The sequence below is a fragment of the Gopherus evgoodei genome, chromosome 8, assembly GCF_007399415.2.
Source record: "Gopherus evgoodei ecotype Sinaloan lineage chromosome 8, rGopEvg1_v1.p, whole genome shotgun sequence".
Classification (NCBI taxonomy): domain Eukaryota; kingdom Metazoa; phylum Chordata; order Testudines; family Testudinidae; genus Gopherus; species Gopherus evgoodei.
In genome coordinates, this window is record NC_044329.1 from 101,909,122 (window position 1) to 101,926,923 (window position 17,802).

Below are 17,802 nucleotides of genomic sequence, written 5' to 3' on the forward strand. Positions count from 1 at the left end.
GAGGTAGGAAATAGTCATTAAGAAGAATGGCTGATGGTGATTCCTTCTCCACAGTAAGAGAGAGATATTTGGGAAAGAAAAGCAGCCTCTGGAGAAGTTAATGAGAAATGATTTTTCAGTATTAAACATACAGGTTTATGCAAAGGAACACAAAACAGATTATAGGGCAGATATACAAACAGAAATAACTGACAGTTTATAAAGTTTATCTAAAGAGTATATGCATTTGACTGTATTCCTCTATCAGCTTTTGTATGCTTATTTTAAAAGTGTAAACTCTCAAATCCCTAATCCTGAGATACTACTAAAACATTTCTTCAACCATGTCATAGGTAGCTTTATTTAAACATTATTTTCCAACCAATTTCTTAACAGTTTGAAAATTTAACACCTGATTACAGTTGTCAGTATTGTTAAAGTCTCACATTTTCAAATTTTCATTTAAACCAATCATTACATTGGAAATGCTTCCAACAGAAGAGCCAGTTAGTTTGACACTGATTCAAATTTAACAAGAAAAATAAAGATTACAGATCTAGTAAGTGAACATATCACATGTGCAGGATTTACAACTTGTCATTCTTGTATTTAGTTTTAAGTACAACTTTTGTAGCTGTTATATTGTTCAAATGTAGTTTTTTGTTCCCGCTGTAAACATGAACATTCGTAGATTTTAAGCTCCAGTTTAATCAGTACAATACTAAAGTTCCTTTCTAGAAATGAATATTTAAATGCCTCTGTTATATTTTAAGAACATTTTATATTCTATTACATAACAGTTCAGAATATCAGAATTAAGCGTTTCCTGAATATCACATGCAGGAGCTTGCACTTAATTTCTTTATATGGCTAAGATTTTCAAAAGAGCCCTAGCCCCCATGGAAATTCAGTGCAAGTTGGTCACTTAACTCTTGCAGACTCCTTTGAAAATCCCAGTCAAAATGCTTAGTAAATTAGCACTAGCAACATTCTTCCACATTCAGCCACACATGATCAGAAGTGATCTTGATCCAAACATTTTATATTGTGCATTAAAAAAAGTATCCCAGCCCCATTGTGCCTAACTACTAATATGCTTACCTTCTAAAACACGAAAAATATCTTCCAGTGACTTATGCACACACTGGAGGAATTCATGTACATTCCTGGCTGGGTAAGAGGAGGCACTGCAGCCAATCCAATCATCATGCACTCCATAGCCTACACCAAAGCCATCCGGCACCACTGGAGCAAATCCTCCCATATTCACAGCTGGGCTGTTCAACGTGCTTGTGGACAGAATGTTGTGATTCAGCTGAGCATAGGCTTGGTCCTGGTAGATGTCAGGTAACGAGATACCTTTTGATGCTGCCAAATAACGCAAACTGAACAAATGCCGGTCAAATCCTTGACCTGTTAAAATAAGAACATAAGAATGACCATGATGGATCAGACCAGTGGTTCACTTAGGCCAATATCCTGTTTGCTGACAGTGGCCAATGCCAGAGGCTTCAGAGGGAATGAACAAAACAAAGCAATTATCAAGTGATGCGTCCCTTGTCATCCAGTCCCTGCTTCTGGCAGTCAGAGGGTTAGGGACACCCACAGCATGCGGTTGTATCCCTAACCATCTTGGCTAAATAGCCAGTGATGGACCCTTCATCCATGAACTTACCTAATTCTTTTTTTAACCCAGTTATACTTTTAGCCTTCACAACATCCCAGGCAATGAATTTCACAGGTTGACTGTGCGTTGTGTGAAGTGGTACTTCCTTATCTTTGTTTTTAAACCTGCTGCCTCTTAATTTCATTGGGTGACCCCTGGTTTGTGTGTTATATGGAGGGGTAAATAATGCTTTCTTTTTCACTTTCTCTATACCATCCATGATTTTATAGACCTCTATCATATCCCCCCCTTAGTCGTCTCTTCTAAGATGAAGGGTCCCATTCTTTTTAATCTCTGCGAAGCTGTTCCATATCCCTAATCATTTTTGTTGCCTTTGTTGGTACCCTTTCCAATTCTAATACATCTTTTTTGAGATAGGGTGACTAGAAATGCACTGAGTAGTCAAGGGATGGGCATACCATGAAGTTATACAGTGGTATTAAAATACAAAACACTAAAGAAAATAACTGCTTTTCTCTGGAAAATAGTTATTTAACACACTAAATATCACACCCCTTCAAAGACACAAAAAACTTACAAGAGTTTTTTCTATAGCAGCTTTCTTACAAGTTATGGTAACATGCTTTACAGAAAGAAATTGCAATGCATTTTTAGCACATCCATTCTCTGGGACAGGAACTCTGTTTCACTCATTTATGTAGCAACTACTATAAAGGGGCCATTATCTCTGGGACATCTAGGCACTACTGCAATATTAATAAAAAAAGGTTTTTAACAAGAGTTAAGTTAAATGGAGAAGATCAAAATATGAGGTTTGAAAAAGAAATAAATGTTTTCATATTACTTTAAAAAAGAGCCTGAGGTAGGGTGTTCCAAACGGCAGGAACTACAGAGGAAAAGGCTATTGAACCAACAGTAAAAAGAGTATAATAAAATTGGACGAGGCCCTGTAGGCTACATTTTACTAAAAATCTAGAAGAAGTTAGCAAGCTCTAATTGTGACTTATTTTAAAATGCAATAGGGCCAGGTCAGATAGAGCCACTTGGGAAAATTTATCACTGGTGCAGCAGAAGGAACCAAGGCCAGTTTGCACAGTGGCCTCAGTACCACCTGCAGGCAGATGCATGAAGTAACCCAAAATCCTGCTTTGTGTTGCCTTCTCCAGGGAATCAGCCAGTTAGCTGCCACATGTGGGCTAGTATAACAGTAATTTATCTACAGGATAGGAAAAATCTTGATGTGTGTGGGTCTGAAGCAAATAAGGGGAACTCAAAGACACTCCCTTCTTAAGAAGAATGTCACAAGAACAATTTTTTTTTTAACCTGCAAAGCGCTGCTATTATTTGGCCTTCTACAAAATTTGAATGAACATAGGCCCTCCAGCAAGATTAAGTTACACTTAGTGAGACTTCTGTAAAAGTTTAGCATTAATGAGCAACTAAGTTGATAAGACTCATTTTGTGAAGCAATGCGAATGTTCTATCACCGTGACAGACACTCTCACTTACCCATAGCAGCTTCTTTTGTCAACTGGCCGTGGTACTTAGAGCACTCAGCAATCATCTGCTGAAGCTCCTCTGTGCTGTGTTTGGAAGGTTGCCTGACAAAAGCTTCCGTGCACTTCTTTGTATAGATGGAGACAGGACGGATGGTCTCTGTGCGACCGTGTTTGAAAGCTGCAGTACTGCAAGACTCATATGTGGCAACAGTCTGGCCATACTGCCGAAGGAAAGCCATCTGGAAAGAAAGCTGAGTCACAGCATCAGGACTTATCTTCTTCTGCTTTAAAAACTCCTTGCCTCCTTTCTTAAACTGAATACAGTCAAGAGTCAAGGTTTCCATAGTGGCATCAAATTTCTGCTTGGCTTTGGTAATTCCTGCTTTTAAGGCATCATTCAACTTAAAGCTGAGTTTTTGCACAGCGCTGGAAGAGTCAACTGCAGCAGGTTGAGATTGTGGGGTGACAGCTGGCCTCTGGGTGCTGTCTTTAAACACTTCATTCTGAAATCTTAATACAGCCACACCATCTCCCCAGGAATGTTCAAAATGAATGGCTGCATTGCCATCTTTGGTTAGGATAAGGTTAAAGGATTTATCATACCAGCGGTTAATACCATCTCCATGCAACATGGTGTGAGACAAGTGCACAAGGTCTTTAATGGGGAAGTCATCTAAACATAGACAGAAGATAGCAGAATCCACTTTTTGGAGGACTTCCTCATTGCCATTCTCGAGTAGCTTCTGTCTCAGTAGTGCCCATGAATCTCGGTTTTCACTGGGCAAATATGCAAGAGGGAAGGCTGGGGCTGGACTGTTGTCACTAAGTATGTATTTCAGGTGTGCTTGTATTTCAGAAGGCTTCACTATATTCCCATCTCTATCAATGACATCAAATACATAAAAATTCCCATTTCTGAGCACCAGCAAGTGCTTTGCTTTTTCATCTGTAAAAAGCTCATCTCGACTCAGTTTAGGCAATCGTGTGGAATTGAAAAGCCGGAAGTACTGAGACATATCTAAGGGGTATGCATTGACCATGTAGGCACCAAACCATGATACAGATGAAGGCACAAATCGAATGAGTCTCCTAAAGGTTTGAGTGTCACTTTTGTCTGGATTGAGATGAAAAACCTCTGGCTCTAGACAGCCAGCCCTGAAGGTCTTCAAAAAACGTATAGCAGAAACAGTCATGTTAGTTGCTCGTGTGAGCTGATCATTATATTCAGCTTTTGGGTCAGGGTTGAAAGACATAAATGGGTTAAAATTCAAAACAACAGATTTACGTGAACTTAGATACATATCAAACCAGGGACCTAAAAATGGAGAATTGAGAAATAGATTAATACAGGTAAAATTGGCTAATTGTGAAAGCACTGTTCAGAACCATCTATATTACATGTCAGTCATTCGGAAGAGAGCTCCACTATCTCTATTTAATTATAGTCCATGGACTAGGGTACATTATGGCAACACATTCCCACCAAATCACAAATGGACCTCCCACTGATGTTAGTGGGAGCTTTGCACAAAGATCTAGAGTGCAGCATGGCCTTTAGGTTGCATTACTCAGTAGGAAAACATGCTCACCTTTGGGACCACCATTACTTCTGTCCCATTTCCCTTCCTGTCTCATCCTTCTTTCCCTATTTCTCACTGTCTTCTGCCTGTGTCTTCTGTTCTTCCCTTCTGAATTCCTTCCCTGCAGCAACCCCTAATTCCCACTGGAGACTCGGTAAAACCACACGTTTTCAAGCTGTGACCTAAGTCAGAATTTGAAGTCCAGATCTCCGGAGGTGAAAGACTAGCTAACATACAAGTAGGGTTTTATAACCCACTCCTCACCATGGTATACAAGCTCTGAACTCATTGTTCCTCCTAATAGGAATAATGTTTTGTTACACTTATGGAAACAACAACAACAAAAAAGGAACAGGACTTGAAAGTCAGGGGAAAAGAGGGCCGGTTGCAGCTGCAGCATGTAATCCATTTACATAATAATGCTCAAGAAAACCAGTTAATAATAATCTGCCATGTTTCCCCTCAACATTAAACTTAGGTGGGCAATTGACAGGGAAATACTGGGGGAACAGGATGGCAATAACAAGTGAAAGTCATTACTATCAAAAGGCTGAGCAAGCTGGCCTATGTGGGAAGTTGGTGGTTCTCAGCGCAATTCAAATACATGTCTGGTAAACTGCCACCATTGGCACCCTTATTGGTAGTCTCAGCATCGAGCAAGGATTGAAGCACAATGGCAGGACAGTATGAGGAGAAGATTACACTGCTGCTGCTTGTGTTGTACTGGATATATTATCTAAGTCTCCATTGCTGTCCACCCAGCATCTGCCTTCCACAAACACTATAATCATTTACATTTGAAAGCCATTGTAAGTAATATGAATAAATAAATAAATAAAAATTCACTAACCTAAAAGCTACATACTTTCTCTTGCTTTTCTTTCCCTCTTTTCTTTCTCTCACTGTCTGAATTTCATCTCCTTCTTTGTCTTATGTTCTCTCTCGCCTTTTCTTTATTCTGGTCTTCCTCTTTCTGAGTCTTTCCTTTTCTTGTTCTTTAAAAGAATAATGCTCTGCATTTTTTTAAGGCTGGAGGAGTGTCTCCTTCCATCCCCCACTGTTCAGTCATCTTTCCCAACTTTTCTGAGAATTCAGTTTTCCAATCAAGCACTTTCAAACAGATTCATGACTGTAACCAGACCTGGGTTAGTTTTCTTATAGAGGTTACTAGCTTTAGATGCATGGAGGAGTCTAAACATTGGAATATATTTGTATTTATATTTTTTAAGTACTTTAAAAAAAATAAACAGTAAATATTTCTCACCACTGTTTTTCCAATATCCCTCAACCTCCTATAGCAGCAGAACCTTTCTTCTCCAACAGGGGAAAGAACATCAAGGGCACAAGATCTTCCTTACACAGATACCAACATGTCCTGCATTTGAGCAAGATGCTCCTCACTTAAGGATCTTTTGATATAAGGATCCCACATTAACTTTAATTCCCCTTACACACAGGTACTACAGCATACACAGCATTCTATCAGAGTGGACCACAGAACAAAATGATGCTGTATATCACTGAACAAATGTTCTTTTCACCAATGTGTTCTGATTATATAGACAGACAAATCTTTTGCTCACTTTAATAAAAATCTATAAAGAGTGTTGTGGCTGGCCTTCCATCTTTGATTTTGATAGCACCATTTGTTCTTCCTATACTACAGTTTTTTTTAAAACACTATTATATTTTGCTAATGTACTGGTTAAAGTTACTTTCTTCCAAATGAAAACATCTTTGAGGAAATCTTGCTGTGGTTGATATTTCTGTTAGGTGACAATGAGAGATCCTAAAGCAGGGGTAGGCAACCTATGGCACACGAGCTGATTTTCAGTGGCACTCACAAAGCCCGGGTGCTGGGCATCGGTCTGGGGGGCTCTGCATTTTAATTTAATTTTAAATGAAGTTTCTTAAACATTTTTACAACCTTATTTACTTTACATACAACAATAGTTTAGTTATATATTATAGACTTATAGAAAGAGATCTTCTAAAAACATTAAAATGAATTACCGTCACACAAAACCTTAAATTAGAGTGAATAAATGAAGATTTGGCACACCGCTTCTGAAAGGTTGCTGACCCCTGTCCTAAAGTATTTGGTATATTAAAGATAACACTTTGTGAAGTACCCTCTTTTTTCCACCAGAGACAGTCTTCTAATTAGCTCAGACTTTGTCAGATGTAGTTTTCACATCTTGTTTTGAGTGTAAACAATAATAAGGCGCTTAAACTTTAATCTGTTATTCATAGCATTATGAGCTGACTGTCATCAAGCCTCTCCTCAAAATGAGTCTCTTCTTTATCCCACTATAAACCTTCCTACCTGAGATGTAACTAGTATGTTTGTTCTGCTTGTCTTGAGCAACCAGCTGCTCATGCAATTCTCTTCCAATTCCATGCTCAAAGCTGCGACCAAGTTCTTCAGTTTTCCTAAAACAATCAATCAGACAATCAAAATGCTGTTTCCAGGCATTTTTTAAAAAAGATGCATCTTCTAATATGTAGGAGTTGGAGTGAAAGATTTGATGTACGCTGAAGCACTGTTTGGTTTTCTGTGTATCCATACCTGAATTGATCATCATCTAAGAGAGGCTTTTGGGCATTCAGATACCTCCTAACAGTATCTTCTAGTCTGGGAATTGGCAACCTGAGGGGAGAGAAAAAAAGCAAACTAAAAATGTTGTTGTTAAAGCTCTGACAATAAAGATTTTTAAAATACCATATTTTTGTAAGTTAATTCCTATGCTCTTTTTATAAGCAAGCATGACAGAAAAACAGGAACTTGTTTTACAAGTAGCCAACTCACAGATCCTCCTCCATAATTTTATATACTGCTAGGCACAGAATGTTTTCTGTATTTTGATTCCTTGTGGAAATGCTAACAAATTTATTTCCAACACTCATCTTAGCCTAAACATGAAAGCTGTTTTCACCTAGTTACAGGGCAAGCTATTTTACCTCTTAATGAAATTAACACTTTTAAGGTGTGTGTGTGTGACAGGACTATCTCACCTTGATACATAATTTGATTTTTGTTGTTTTTACTGCCATACTTCTATGTTTTTTAAATGCTTCTTTCTCCCCTGTTGCTCTGTGAAAGAGCCATGCAAACAAATGGGGAAACTAACTACAGTATAATAAAACAATGAAATTAACTACACAGGAAGTGCTGTCCAATGCACAAAGTAAACAAATGGGGGGGGGGGGAGAAGAGGAAGAGATTTGTTTTCTCTAATCCCTTTCCTTTGTAATAACTGTATGTGTTATTTAAACAATGGTAGATAAGAGATTTGAGATAGAAGGTTATAATTAGATTATAATTTTTAAACTGGCAGTATACACTTGAATACTACTAGCAAAGATCAAAGTCACTTCCCTCTGTTAGCAATAACCTTTCACCTACATAATATACTGTAGCCCATCCCAAAGACAATGTACCCTTCTTGGTCTCCTGCACTTTCTGCATATACCAAACCTCATTCGTTAGGAGTGTAGGGAGCAATCTGAAACCAGTACATATCAACTGGTCTGTTGACTTCATCACCTGCTGTGTACTGGTAGTTTCCCAAGGTAGACCTGATCTAGTAGTGTGGTATTAAGGCTTCACCATGAGACATAAAACCTGTTGTTCACCATAAGAGACTTGGCCTCAGCAATTAAACTGAGTATTTCGTCATCCATAGCACAGGGCTGCCTACTCTGTATTGGAGCAGGGGGTATTTTGTTGTTGTTTTTTTTTTATAGAGTGCATTTCCTCTCTGATGCAGAAGAATGTTGCTGCCTTTAAAGCCAGCAGGCACTATTTCTGAAATGTAGAGACATGGGACTCCCTTACCAGGGGAAAAGGACTAACCTAGACAAAGGAGAAAATGGGCATTAGATGCCAGCAACCATGGAAGAAAGGGGCTCCCTTAGCTGGGCAGGGGGAAAGGAAATGGGGGTTTTATTAGCAGTGGGAAAAGCAGATGGAGGAGTCGCAGAGAGGGAGGGGTTTCTGGGGGCTCAGAAGGATGCCTAGGACTCCCTTACCTGTATGGGGGACTCAAAAGGGGTAGGGTAGGGAGTCCCTGAGTGGAGTAGCTCTGTGGGTGATGGGGTGGGATGGCTCAGAGGAAGGACCCAGGATGATTGTGGGGCTCAAAGGAAGATGGGGAGGTGTCTGTGGTGCAGTGAGGGGTTAAGAAGGGAGCAAGGCCTCTAGTGTGGGGATCCCTAGGCTGGTGATGGGGCACTCAGAAGGGGGCAAGGTCTGTGGTGCGAGGATACCCAGGGGCTGAAAGGGGCTCTGGCATGTGGCTCAGAGGGGAACAGGGGGTTCTGCTGCGGGGGACCCCAGCTCAGGTGGGCCCAGGGGGGAGCTGGGAGCTCTGAGGTGGGGACCTCGGACGTGATGGGGGCCCCAGGGGGGAGCTCTGCTGCGGGGAACCCCAGCTCAGGGGGGGCCCAGGGGGGAGCTGGGAGCTCTGAGGCGGGGATCTCGGAGGTGGTGGGGGCCCCAAGGGGGAGCTCTGCTGCGGGGGTCCCAGCGGGGAGCTGTGAGGTGGGCACCTCGGACGTGGTGGGGGCCCCAGGGGGGAGCTCTGCTGCGGGGGACCCCAGCTCAGGGGGGCCCAGGGGGGAGCTGGGAGCTCTGAGGCGGGGACCTCGGAGGTGGTGGGGGCCCCAGTTCGGGGGGCTGCCGGGCGCTCTGGCTCAGGGGCCGGGAGGGCAGCGGCCCCCTTACCTGGGCAGGCTTTTCTGAAAGTGCATGGTGGGTACGAGGCTGCGGTGCAGGTACTGGAAGGAGTCGTCGCTGCTGTAGCCCCTCCGCAGCCCGGGGGCCGCCGGAGCGCCCAGGGCCTGAGTCCGCCTCAGGCAGGAGACAGGGGAGAGCAGCAGCCGCCGGGTCGCCATGATGTCCCAGCCGAGCCTGTCACTGCGACTCCGCCCGCTCCCTCCCTCCCTCTTCCCCGGTGCTCAGCAGCCGCCTTCCGGGCCGCAGCGCCTGCCCGCTCCCTCCCTCTTCCCCGGTGCTCAGCAGCCGCCTTCCGGGCCGCAGCGCCTGCCCGCTCCCGGCAGGCAAAGGCCGCCCTGGGGCGGGAATTCATCCCCCTGCGTGTGGCGCCCTCGCGCCCCGGGCGGGCTGAACCCCTCTCTGAGGAGCTCTCCGCTGTGCAGGGACATTTACCCCCCTCATGGGGGGCTTCCCGGCCGGCGCCCCGCCTCTTTCCTGTGCGGGGAGCGGGAGTCCTGCCCTCGGCTGCGGCCGGACTTTCATCTGCCCTGCGGGGCCTGAGTCCGGTGTAATCTCCCCCCTGCTGGAGGGGGCTGCTGGCTCCCGTTGCCTCTAGCGCTGTGCGTGCCACACACTGCCCCCTGCGGAGCTCTGTGGGTTGTGGCCACCTCATGCAAAGATGGGTTCATCAGTGAAGTGTGGGTAGGGTCACCAGATGTCCTGATTTTATAGGGCCAGTCCTGATTTTTGGGGTCTTTTTATATCACACACACACACACACACTCTCTCTCTCTCGCTTCCCCCCCCCCCGCCCCCCATGTTTCACATTTGCTGTCTGCTCACCCTAAGTTGGAGGTAGCTGATGGGTGGCAATGAAAGTAAAACTAAGGTGAGGGTTAACATTCAGTCTGATGCTAGTTCTGTTTGAAAGCCTGGGGTAGGTATTGACTAGTGTAATAACTGTGTCAGTGCTTGTGCACTGTTCTGTCTTTGAAAGCAAAGCCACACTATGATCACAGCTTCAACCGGTACTCAGGGCAAGTTATTACAGGGGGTGGGCTAATGTGTTCAGTAGCTTTGAGCTTAGTTTTGAAGCTGTAAGAGCAAGGGATACATGAAGTTAGCTACAGACTACTTTGTAACAATAACAATAATAACTTGCACTCCCTGGGGCTTTCCATCCGAGGAGATTAGAGTGCTGTACAAACATTAATACACTAATTTTCCCTCTGCCCCTCCGAGGTAGGGAAGTATCATCCTGTCATTTTATAGTTGGGGGAAACCAAGGCACTACAAAATTAAGTCACTTGCCCAAAGTCATATGAGTCAGTAGCAGAATTGAGACTAGAGCAAAGATTTATTTGCAATCCTATGCCTTAATTTGGAGCATACCTAAGCAGAAAAGTATGACAAACTGAAAGTATGATTGACAGGAAATATTGTAACTGGATGCAACAGGGTACTGTATTAAGAGTAATCCTCGATAGGTAAGGATGTAAGCAAGATGATCTGCTAGTAATGGGCCTTTTCCAACTCTTAACATCTTTGATGCTAAAATTACACCTTTATGAAAGTTCATGTTGCTGCAACAACTTTCCCTGGGGGTTGAGGGAGGTAGAGAACCATGGTGGTAACTGCACAGTTAAAATACAGTTGTCCTTAATATATTTTATTACTGTTGCTCGCTAGGAATGAAATTCCCCTCTCTATAGAGCAGTGTTTCTCAGACTGGGGCTGCTGCTTGTGTAGGGAAAGCCCCTGACAGGCCGGGCCAGTTTGTTAACCTGCCGCATCCGCATGTCCAGCCAATCACAGCTCCCACTGGCCACGGTTTGCCACTCCAGGCCAATGGGAGCTGCTGGAAGTAGCGGCCAGTACATTCCCTGCCACTGGCAGCACTGACTGCCGCTTCCAGCAGCTCCCATTGGCCTGCTCGGGTGCTTGGGGCGGCAATCTGCAAGAGGCAGCAGTCCGTGTGTTTTTGCCCCCAAGCAATGCGCCAAATTGCCGCCGCGGATGGCGGGGGCAGTCCGTGTGCCGTTAGGGTGGCATGCACGTTTCTGCGGTGACAGCAATTCCGCAGCAGTGCAGCTTCTGTCTTCCAGCTGAAGACAGAAGCTGCTGCCGAATTGCCGCTGCTGCGGAAACACACATGCCGCCCTAAAGGCCCATGGACTGCCCCCGCCGTCTGTGGTGGCAATTCGGCGCACTGCTTGGGTTAGCTAAAACAGTAGAGCCGGGCCTGGGCCTGGAGCGGCAAAGCACGATCAGCCGGACCTGCGGACAGGGCAGGTAAATAAACCGGCCCAGCCCGCCAGGGGCTTTCCCTGCACAAGGGGCAGCCCCAGTTTGAGAAACACTGCTATAGACAGGGGCGGCTCTAGACATTTTGCCGCCCCAAGCACGGAGGGTCCACTGGTCCTGCGGCTTTGGTGGACCTCTTGCACGCCTGCAGGAGGTCCACCAACGCTGCAGGACCAGTGGACCCTCCGCAGGCAAGTCACCGAAGGCACTCTGCCTTCCGCCCTAGCAGCGACTGGCAGAGCACCCCCCACGGCTTGCCGCCCCAGGCATGCACTTGGAGAGCTGGTGCCTGGAGCCGCCCCTGGCTATAGAGGACCTGCACTAGGTCCATGCACTGCTTAAATCCCAAATTAGCCCTATTTTGAAAGTCTTATACAGTACTAGAATTTTGCACTGGGGTGTATTTCACCCTAGAGGATGAAACAAAGAGGGAAAACAAACAAACTATATATAATGGAACCAAATTGTGATATGTGGTAGATGCCTTTTCAGGTGATTTAGGGGGTGTAAAGGGCCTTCTTATTCCCCTGCACAGGCCATCAGTCTATAAGTTACAGCATGGACGAGAGAACAGCTGCCATGTGACAACTAATCCCCTGCCCACATGTGGATGGTGAGTGGGCAGGCAGGAGTATGAGTGGGAGAAGCCTGGATTCCACACAGACCATTTGACGATGGCCTATGTGGACCTGATATTCAGAGGAGTTAAGCACCCACAAATCCAGCTGAAGACAATGGAAGGTATGGGTGCTATCTACATCTCTGAAAATCAGGCCCTGTAGCTTTCTTTATGATAAGTGGTGCAGGTAGTGATGCCTATTTAAGGCTGCCCAACATTATAAGACCTTGGTTGTAGTTGTTTATAACTCTGCCAAACTTTAATCATGTGCTCTGAAATTTTCTGTGCTGGGTGTCTGTCTTGAAGCTGAATTTTTTTTTAATGTTCCAGCAAAAATGATTTAGCTATTTCCCAAAATGATGTTGGGGAAAATATTTTGGGTTTTTAGCCTATGTTAAAAAATTATTACAGCTGTTTCATTGAGCTCTAGTGCCTCCAGGTGTTGGAACAGAGACTTGAAATTTGGCAGAGGGATTCACCCTTATGTTGAGGATTGGCCTTTTTCCCATCCCTGTAAAAATCCATCTAAATTTGGCCAAGTTGTAAGCCTCTAGGGAAAAAAATGGAATTTTTCACATACTCAGGAGAAACTAGTTAGTTTGGCAGCTAAATTCTCAGATGGTTGTCTGTACTGGGCATGCTCCAAACCTGGTCGGCACACAACTTTCTCTGCATTTGCTCCTCCAAGCACTGCAGAGTCACCGTAACATCAGGTGCAGGACCTGAGAGTAGGGAAACAGTCTTTTCTGTGCTGTCAGTGATCCTGCTGCTGGTGCCTAGGAGCTGCATGGAGAAGGAGGAAGCTGCCTAACTGGAATGCCATAGGGCAATGGGAGCAGAGACAGGCTGTGGGAAGGAGGACAGAGGTGGAATAGGATGGGGCAGAGTGAGCAGAGACAAGCTTGTGGGGGATAGAGGCAGTGGCAAGGACAGAGACAGGCTGTTAGGTCAGAGATGAGGCAGAGAAAGGCTGTTATGACACATACTAGGATGGATAGGAAAAGAAGGGTCTGTAACCACTAGGTACACTTTCTTTCAGAACCTGAAATGAATCCAGGATTCTTGAGTCTCAGCATTATTCTTCTGTCTGGTAAATAACTGTGAAAACCCACTGCTAAAGTGTGTGTCACATCCCCTTCTGGTTGCTGGCCCACATCACAGATAACAACCTGCTACTGCTATTGCTTGTACTGTTAGCTCAAGTGACAAAAGTGTGTGCTGTGGAGCTCTGCAGTGACCCATGTGAGGATCAATATGGTTGCACACAGTAGAATTTCTGTTTTTTTCTGTTTGCTTTTTTAAAAAACATAAGAAATTACATTTAAAAAAATCTATGTTAAAAGAATATTAAAATTGCAAAATCAAGCACCCAAAAATTAGGTTACTCTAGAAGACAAGACATTCATTATACAGCATAAAAAACTATGTTTGAATTGAATTAATAGGATGATTAGACATACCAAAGGAAAGGAAAAATCCATGTGGGTTAGGCTGATAATCCTCTGAAAGAAAGTTGGCCCCTGCTCTAATCAATATAGTGGATGGGGGAAAAGTAAAATCATTTCATTCCCAAGATAAAAAATACAAAGTACTGTAGAATCTCCTTTTATGTTTTTCTCCAGTAATATTCAGTTTTTTAATGCAGTTTATTATTTTACTTGCCCAGCCTTTTGCTAACCACATTTATTAAAAGTAAAAACCAGACCTGCTTTAGTTAAAGAAGTTCAGTCTCACCTGCCCTACCCTGTTTTGATAGTCCACTTCAAAGTGTTCCCTGCCCTGCCCTGCAGTATATGTACTGTATGAAAAACATAATTTCTGTCCATTTAAATGCATAACTTTCACTACTCCCTTTCTAGGCCTGGATGTTAGGAGACCATACTTCAAGAGTTGAGGAATGCATGAAAATATTATTTTTCAATCATGTGAATGTCACTCTGTTTTGACTCACTCTTGTTTTAGAAATACTACTACATTCTGTTCTAATTTTCCAGAGCTCTTTAATCTTCTTCCAGGTTCTTAATGATGAGGTCAATAATAGGATTGTTGGTATTAATTTGGAACAATAATGCCAGCTGCATGCTTCGTGGCTATTGGCAGAGGAGTGACCTTGCAGGTCAGCTAAGCAGTCCTGGAAGTGCTTTGATCTGATCTATACAGAGCTAGAGCTGTCTATTCTAACAAGGGAAGCTAGTGAGGTCTCTCTCCATGGGAAGCTGGTTCTTCTCCAAAGAGCACTGAGGACAGCATGGCAGTGGCTTTTGATGCAATGCTGGCTCGGGTCAAGGATGTTTGTAAAAGAAATGGTTTGCTCATTCTGTCAGTACTGTCTGTCATAGTGGGATGTCTTCTTGGATTCTTCCTCAGGACCAGGCGGCTCTCTCAGCAGGTCAGTAACAAATGAGCATGACGCTGGGCAGAAAATGTCAGTTATGTAACGAAATAGGAGATAAAACAACCTATGGAACTTCAAGGATGGGTATTTTACGATAAAAATTAATTTGTTAATGTGTTAGTACTTTGATAAGAGCCTACCTTGTTTTCTTTGGGTCCTTCCATAAATTTTATATCCAATATATGTTGATAAACTGTCATTAAGACACTGCAAGTCTACCTTAAGAAGCACATTGTAATGTTGTACGTATGAATAAAAATACTGACTTCTTCTGAAACTGAATGAAGTGCTGCATTGTACTGTATGGAAATGGTAACAGTATAGCATGTTAACTGGTGTCAGAGTACATTCTATTTGAATTTGTATTAGAACATGTATTTCCAATTAAAACACTAGGGAACTTTTTATGATTAGCATATCCAGAGTTACAGATATTTATTTCACACAGGGTATATTTTATAAGAACTGAAATGGGATGTCCCATTAATAAAAGCACAAGTTATTACATTCATGAGGGATTTCTCTTCAAATACACCTCTACTAATCTGTTTGTAGGTGCTCAATTTTTCCTATTCAGAATAGCCTGACAGACCAGACAGGCAGTGACAAATTCATTGCTGAACATGTTTTCCCCCAAGAATATAAATTTTAATATTTTAAACAAGTTATGGTACTTCAAAAATATGTGATCATTAAACCAGTTTTGTCATCTTCTGCTGCTGGCCCTGCGTTGAAAATCTTCTACATCCAAACAGTAGCTTCATGCACATAGAATGAAATGTGCAAAATGCAGAATAGATTATGCAGCGAAAACTATTAATAGTGGCCCATAAAGAGTCTATTTATTTAATTTTTGACTGCTTTGGCACGCAGGTGCACAATGCAATTTGATTAATATGGAGAAACCATCGAAGGGGATGGAGATTTTACTGATCATTAGGACATGTGTTTGTGGCAAATGAATTATCACTAGCACCTATTTCATTGTACTGTTAAGGCAGAATTGTTTTTTGTTTTTTAAATCCACAATATTTCACGATGTCCCTGAGTGAAGCAAAGTTTATTTTATTTTCTCCTGAATCCAAACACATTACATAGCCTTAGTCATTTAAAAAAAATTCCCCAACTTCTTCCATCTGTACCACTTGAAATGATATGCAGTAGTTGCAAGTAATATAAACTGATTGTACAATTTTATGAGGTCATTCAGTTTTACCAGCAGCTGTAAGGTGCTTTATGAAGAAAGACAATCTTACACATCAAAACCATCAACATATCTCTCCATATATTTGTAGGAAATCAGTTATTTCCAGTTCCCTGGGGAGTTATTGATGAGGATGCTGAAAATGTTGATTCTACCACTGGTTGTCTCAAGGTAAGTTAGTGTGACAATTTGCTCAAAATAATAGATCTAGTGCCCTAAATGAGGCAACAAAACACTTTTTCATTGTAACTAAGTTGTTGCGTAAGTGCAAAGACTATTGTAGACAGTGCTGTAATGCATTAATATTTGTGATGGATTTATGAACATGGTTAGAAAAACATGGCTTCAGCTGAAGAGAGTTCTGGATCAATAGGAATATTCTGCCAGAATAACTCACAGAAATATTGTTTGCTTACAAACTACCTTTTGAAATTAATTTATATTTTTCATTTTTTAAAAATGATTTTTTATTGAAACTAAACAAATTAGCATGAATCAGCCACCATACTATAAACTAAATCTAATCTGTTGAAAGTATGTAAGTTGCAAGTCATATAAAACACCACAATTAATTTACAGTTCTTTGCCATATTTTGAGAGAGAGACTTGCAGTAGTATGATGAATAATGAAAGTCACTAAGATGTTGGTCACTAAATTAGCATGTGATTTGTATTAACTTCAACTGGAGATATGGGTGCTCTGAAAATCACGTTCATAATGCTTTGAAAAAAGCATTATATAGACTAGATTATGTGCTCAAAATATTACCTCTGTCTCTTTCCAAGAGTTCATGAAATACAAATGTATGGTGTCTAATGTCCTGCCTGCATAGTGATGTTTATTCCAGATCACTTTTAAACTCACTCAAATAAAAAATGACTTTATTGGATACTTTTTGTTTATTGAGAGAAAACTGTAAAGTAGGTATGAAATCTCAACAGCGGCATTTGCCAAACCTTGCTCTGAGCCTGCCAGTCAGACGTACTAAGAGAAATGACAAACGTAATAAGGAGGAGTGGGATTCCAAACTGAAAACATTTTTTTTTTAACCATTGGAATGTACATTTGTTTTCACAAAGAAGACTAGAGCAGCTTATCCACAGATGAGAAGAAAGTTAATGTTAATTCGTCTCTTAGTTTGTATGCGCTGTATACTTCCAATGTTAGCAGAGCAGTATTATGTAAGCTCACATAGCTTTTACCTCCGAGGAATTACTAATCAGTAAAGGCAAGTGTAAACTAACATGCATTATATGGAAAATAGCATGCCTGATGAATTTGCAGCTTAATTAATCCCTTCTGGAAACAATACCATAACTAATTTTATATAGCGCCTTTGCCAAACTTGGCAAAATTCAACTTTTTAAAATAATTTCAATGGATAATATCCATGTTTATTTTAAGCACCTTTTTCTATATTTATTTAAGTTTTCACAGTTGTGAGAAGTTATGTGGGGCGGGGGTCAGACATTAGAGAGTCAGACAGTAATTATTTAATGAGAGTAGACGTGATTCAAAAAAATTAAAGCTTTATAACTGTTAAAACCCAAATTGTCACCATCATGTCAAAATATACAAAATAAATATTCTTAAACCAAACTTTAATTAGTTCTCAAGCAGTATTTTTTGTTACTTTGCCCATCTGTAAATTTGGATTATTATCAATGGAAATATTTTTTGTTGTTTTGTGTGTGTAAACTGTCCCACTGTGTAGGAAAGATAGGAAGTATGGCAAGAGACCACCCTGGCTTAACCAGGAGATCTTCTATGATCTAAAACTCAAAAAAGAGTCCTACAAAAAGTGGAAACTCAGTCAAATTACAAAGAATGAATATAAACAAATAACACAAGTATATAGAGACAAAATTAGAAAAGCC

At 42.1% G+C, this 17,802-nt stretch overlaps 2 protein-coding genes across 6 annotated transcripts in view; one reads left to right on the forward strand and one right to left on the reverse strand.

Annotated features, from left to right (window-relative positions):
* Positions 1 to 10,012, reverse strand: part of CPT2 (carnitine palmitoyltransferase 2) — a 29,541-nt gene extending 19,529 nt beyond the window's left edge. For 3 of the 5 annotated variants that reach the window (XM_030571419.1, XM_030571418.1, XM_030571415.1), the window contains exons 1-5: positions 9,412 to 10,012; positions 7,255 to 7,335; positions 7,012 to 7,118; positions 3,116 to 4,420; positions 1,081 to 1,392 (exon numbers count right to left, since the gene is read on the reverse strand). In XM_030571419.1, the coding sequence (XP_030427279.1) occupies positions 1,081 to 1,392; positions 3,116 to 4,420; positions 7,012 to 7,118; positions 7,255 to 7,335; positions 9,412 to 9,581 (1,975 nt within the window). In that variant the 5' untranslated portion in view covers positions 9,582 to 10,012. The other 2 variants (XM_030571417.1, XM_030571420.1) reach the window with 2 other exon arrangements.
* Positions 10,013 to 14,573: 4,561 nt separating this feature from the next.
* SLC1A7 (solute carrier family 1 member 7) overlaps positions 14,574 to 17,802 on the forward strand; it is a 91,322-nt gene continuing 88,093 nt past the window's right edge. The window contains exons 1-2 of the mRNA XM_030572419.1: positions 14,574 to 14,714; positions 16,016 to 16,095. Coding sequence (XP_030428279.1) covers positions 14,574 to 14,714; positions 16,016 to 16,095 — 221 coding nt within the window. The remainder of the gene's footprint in view (positions 14,715 to 16,015; positions 16,096 to 17,802) is intronic.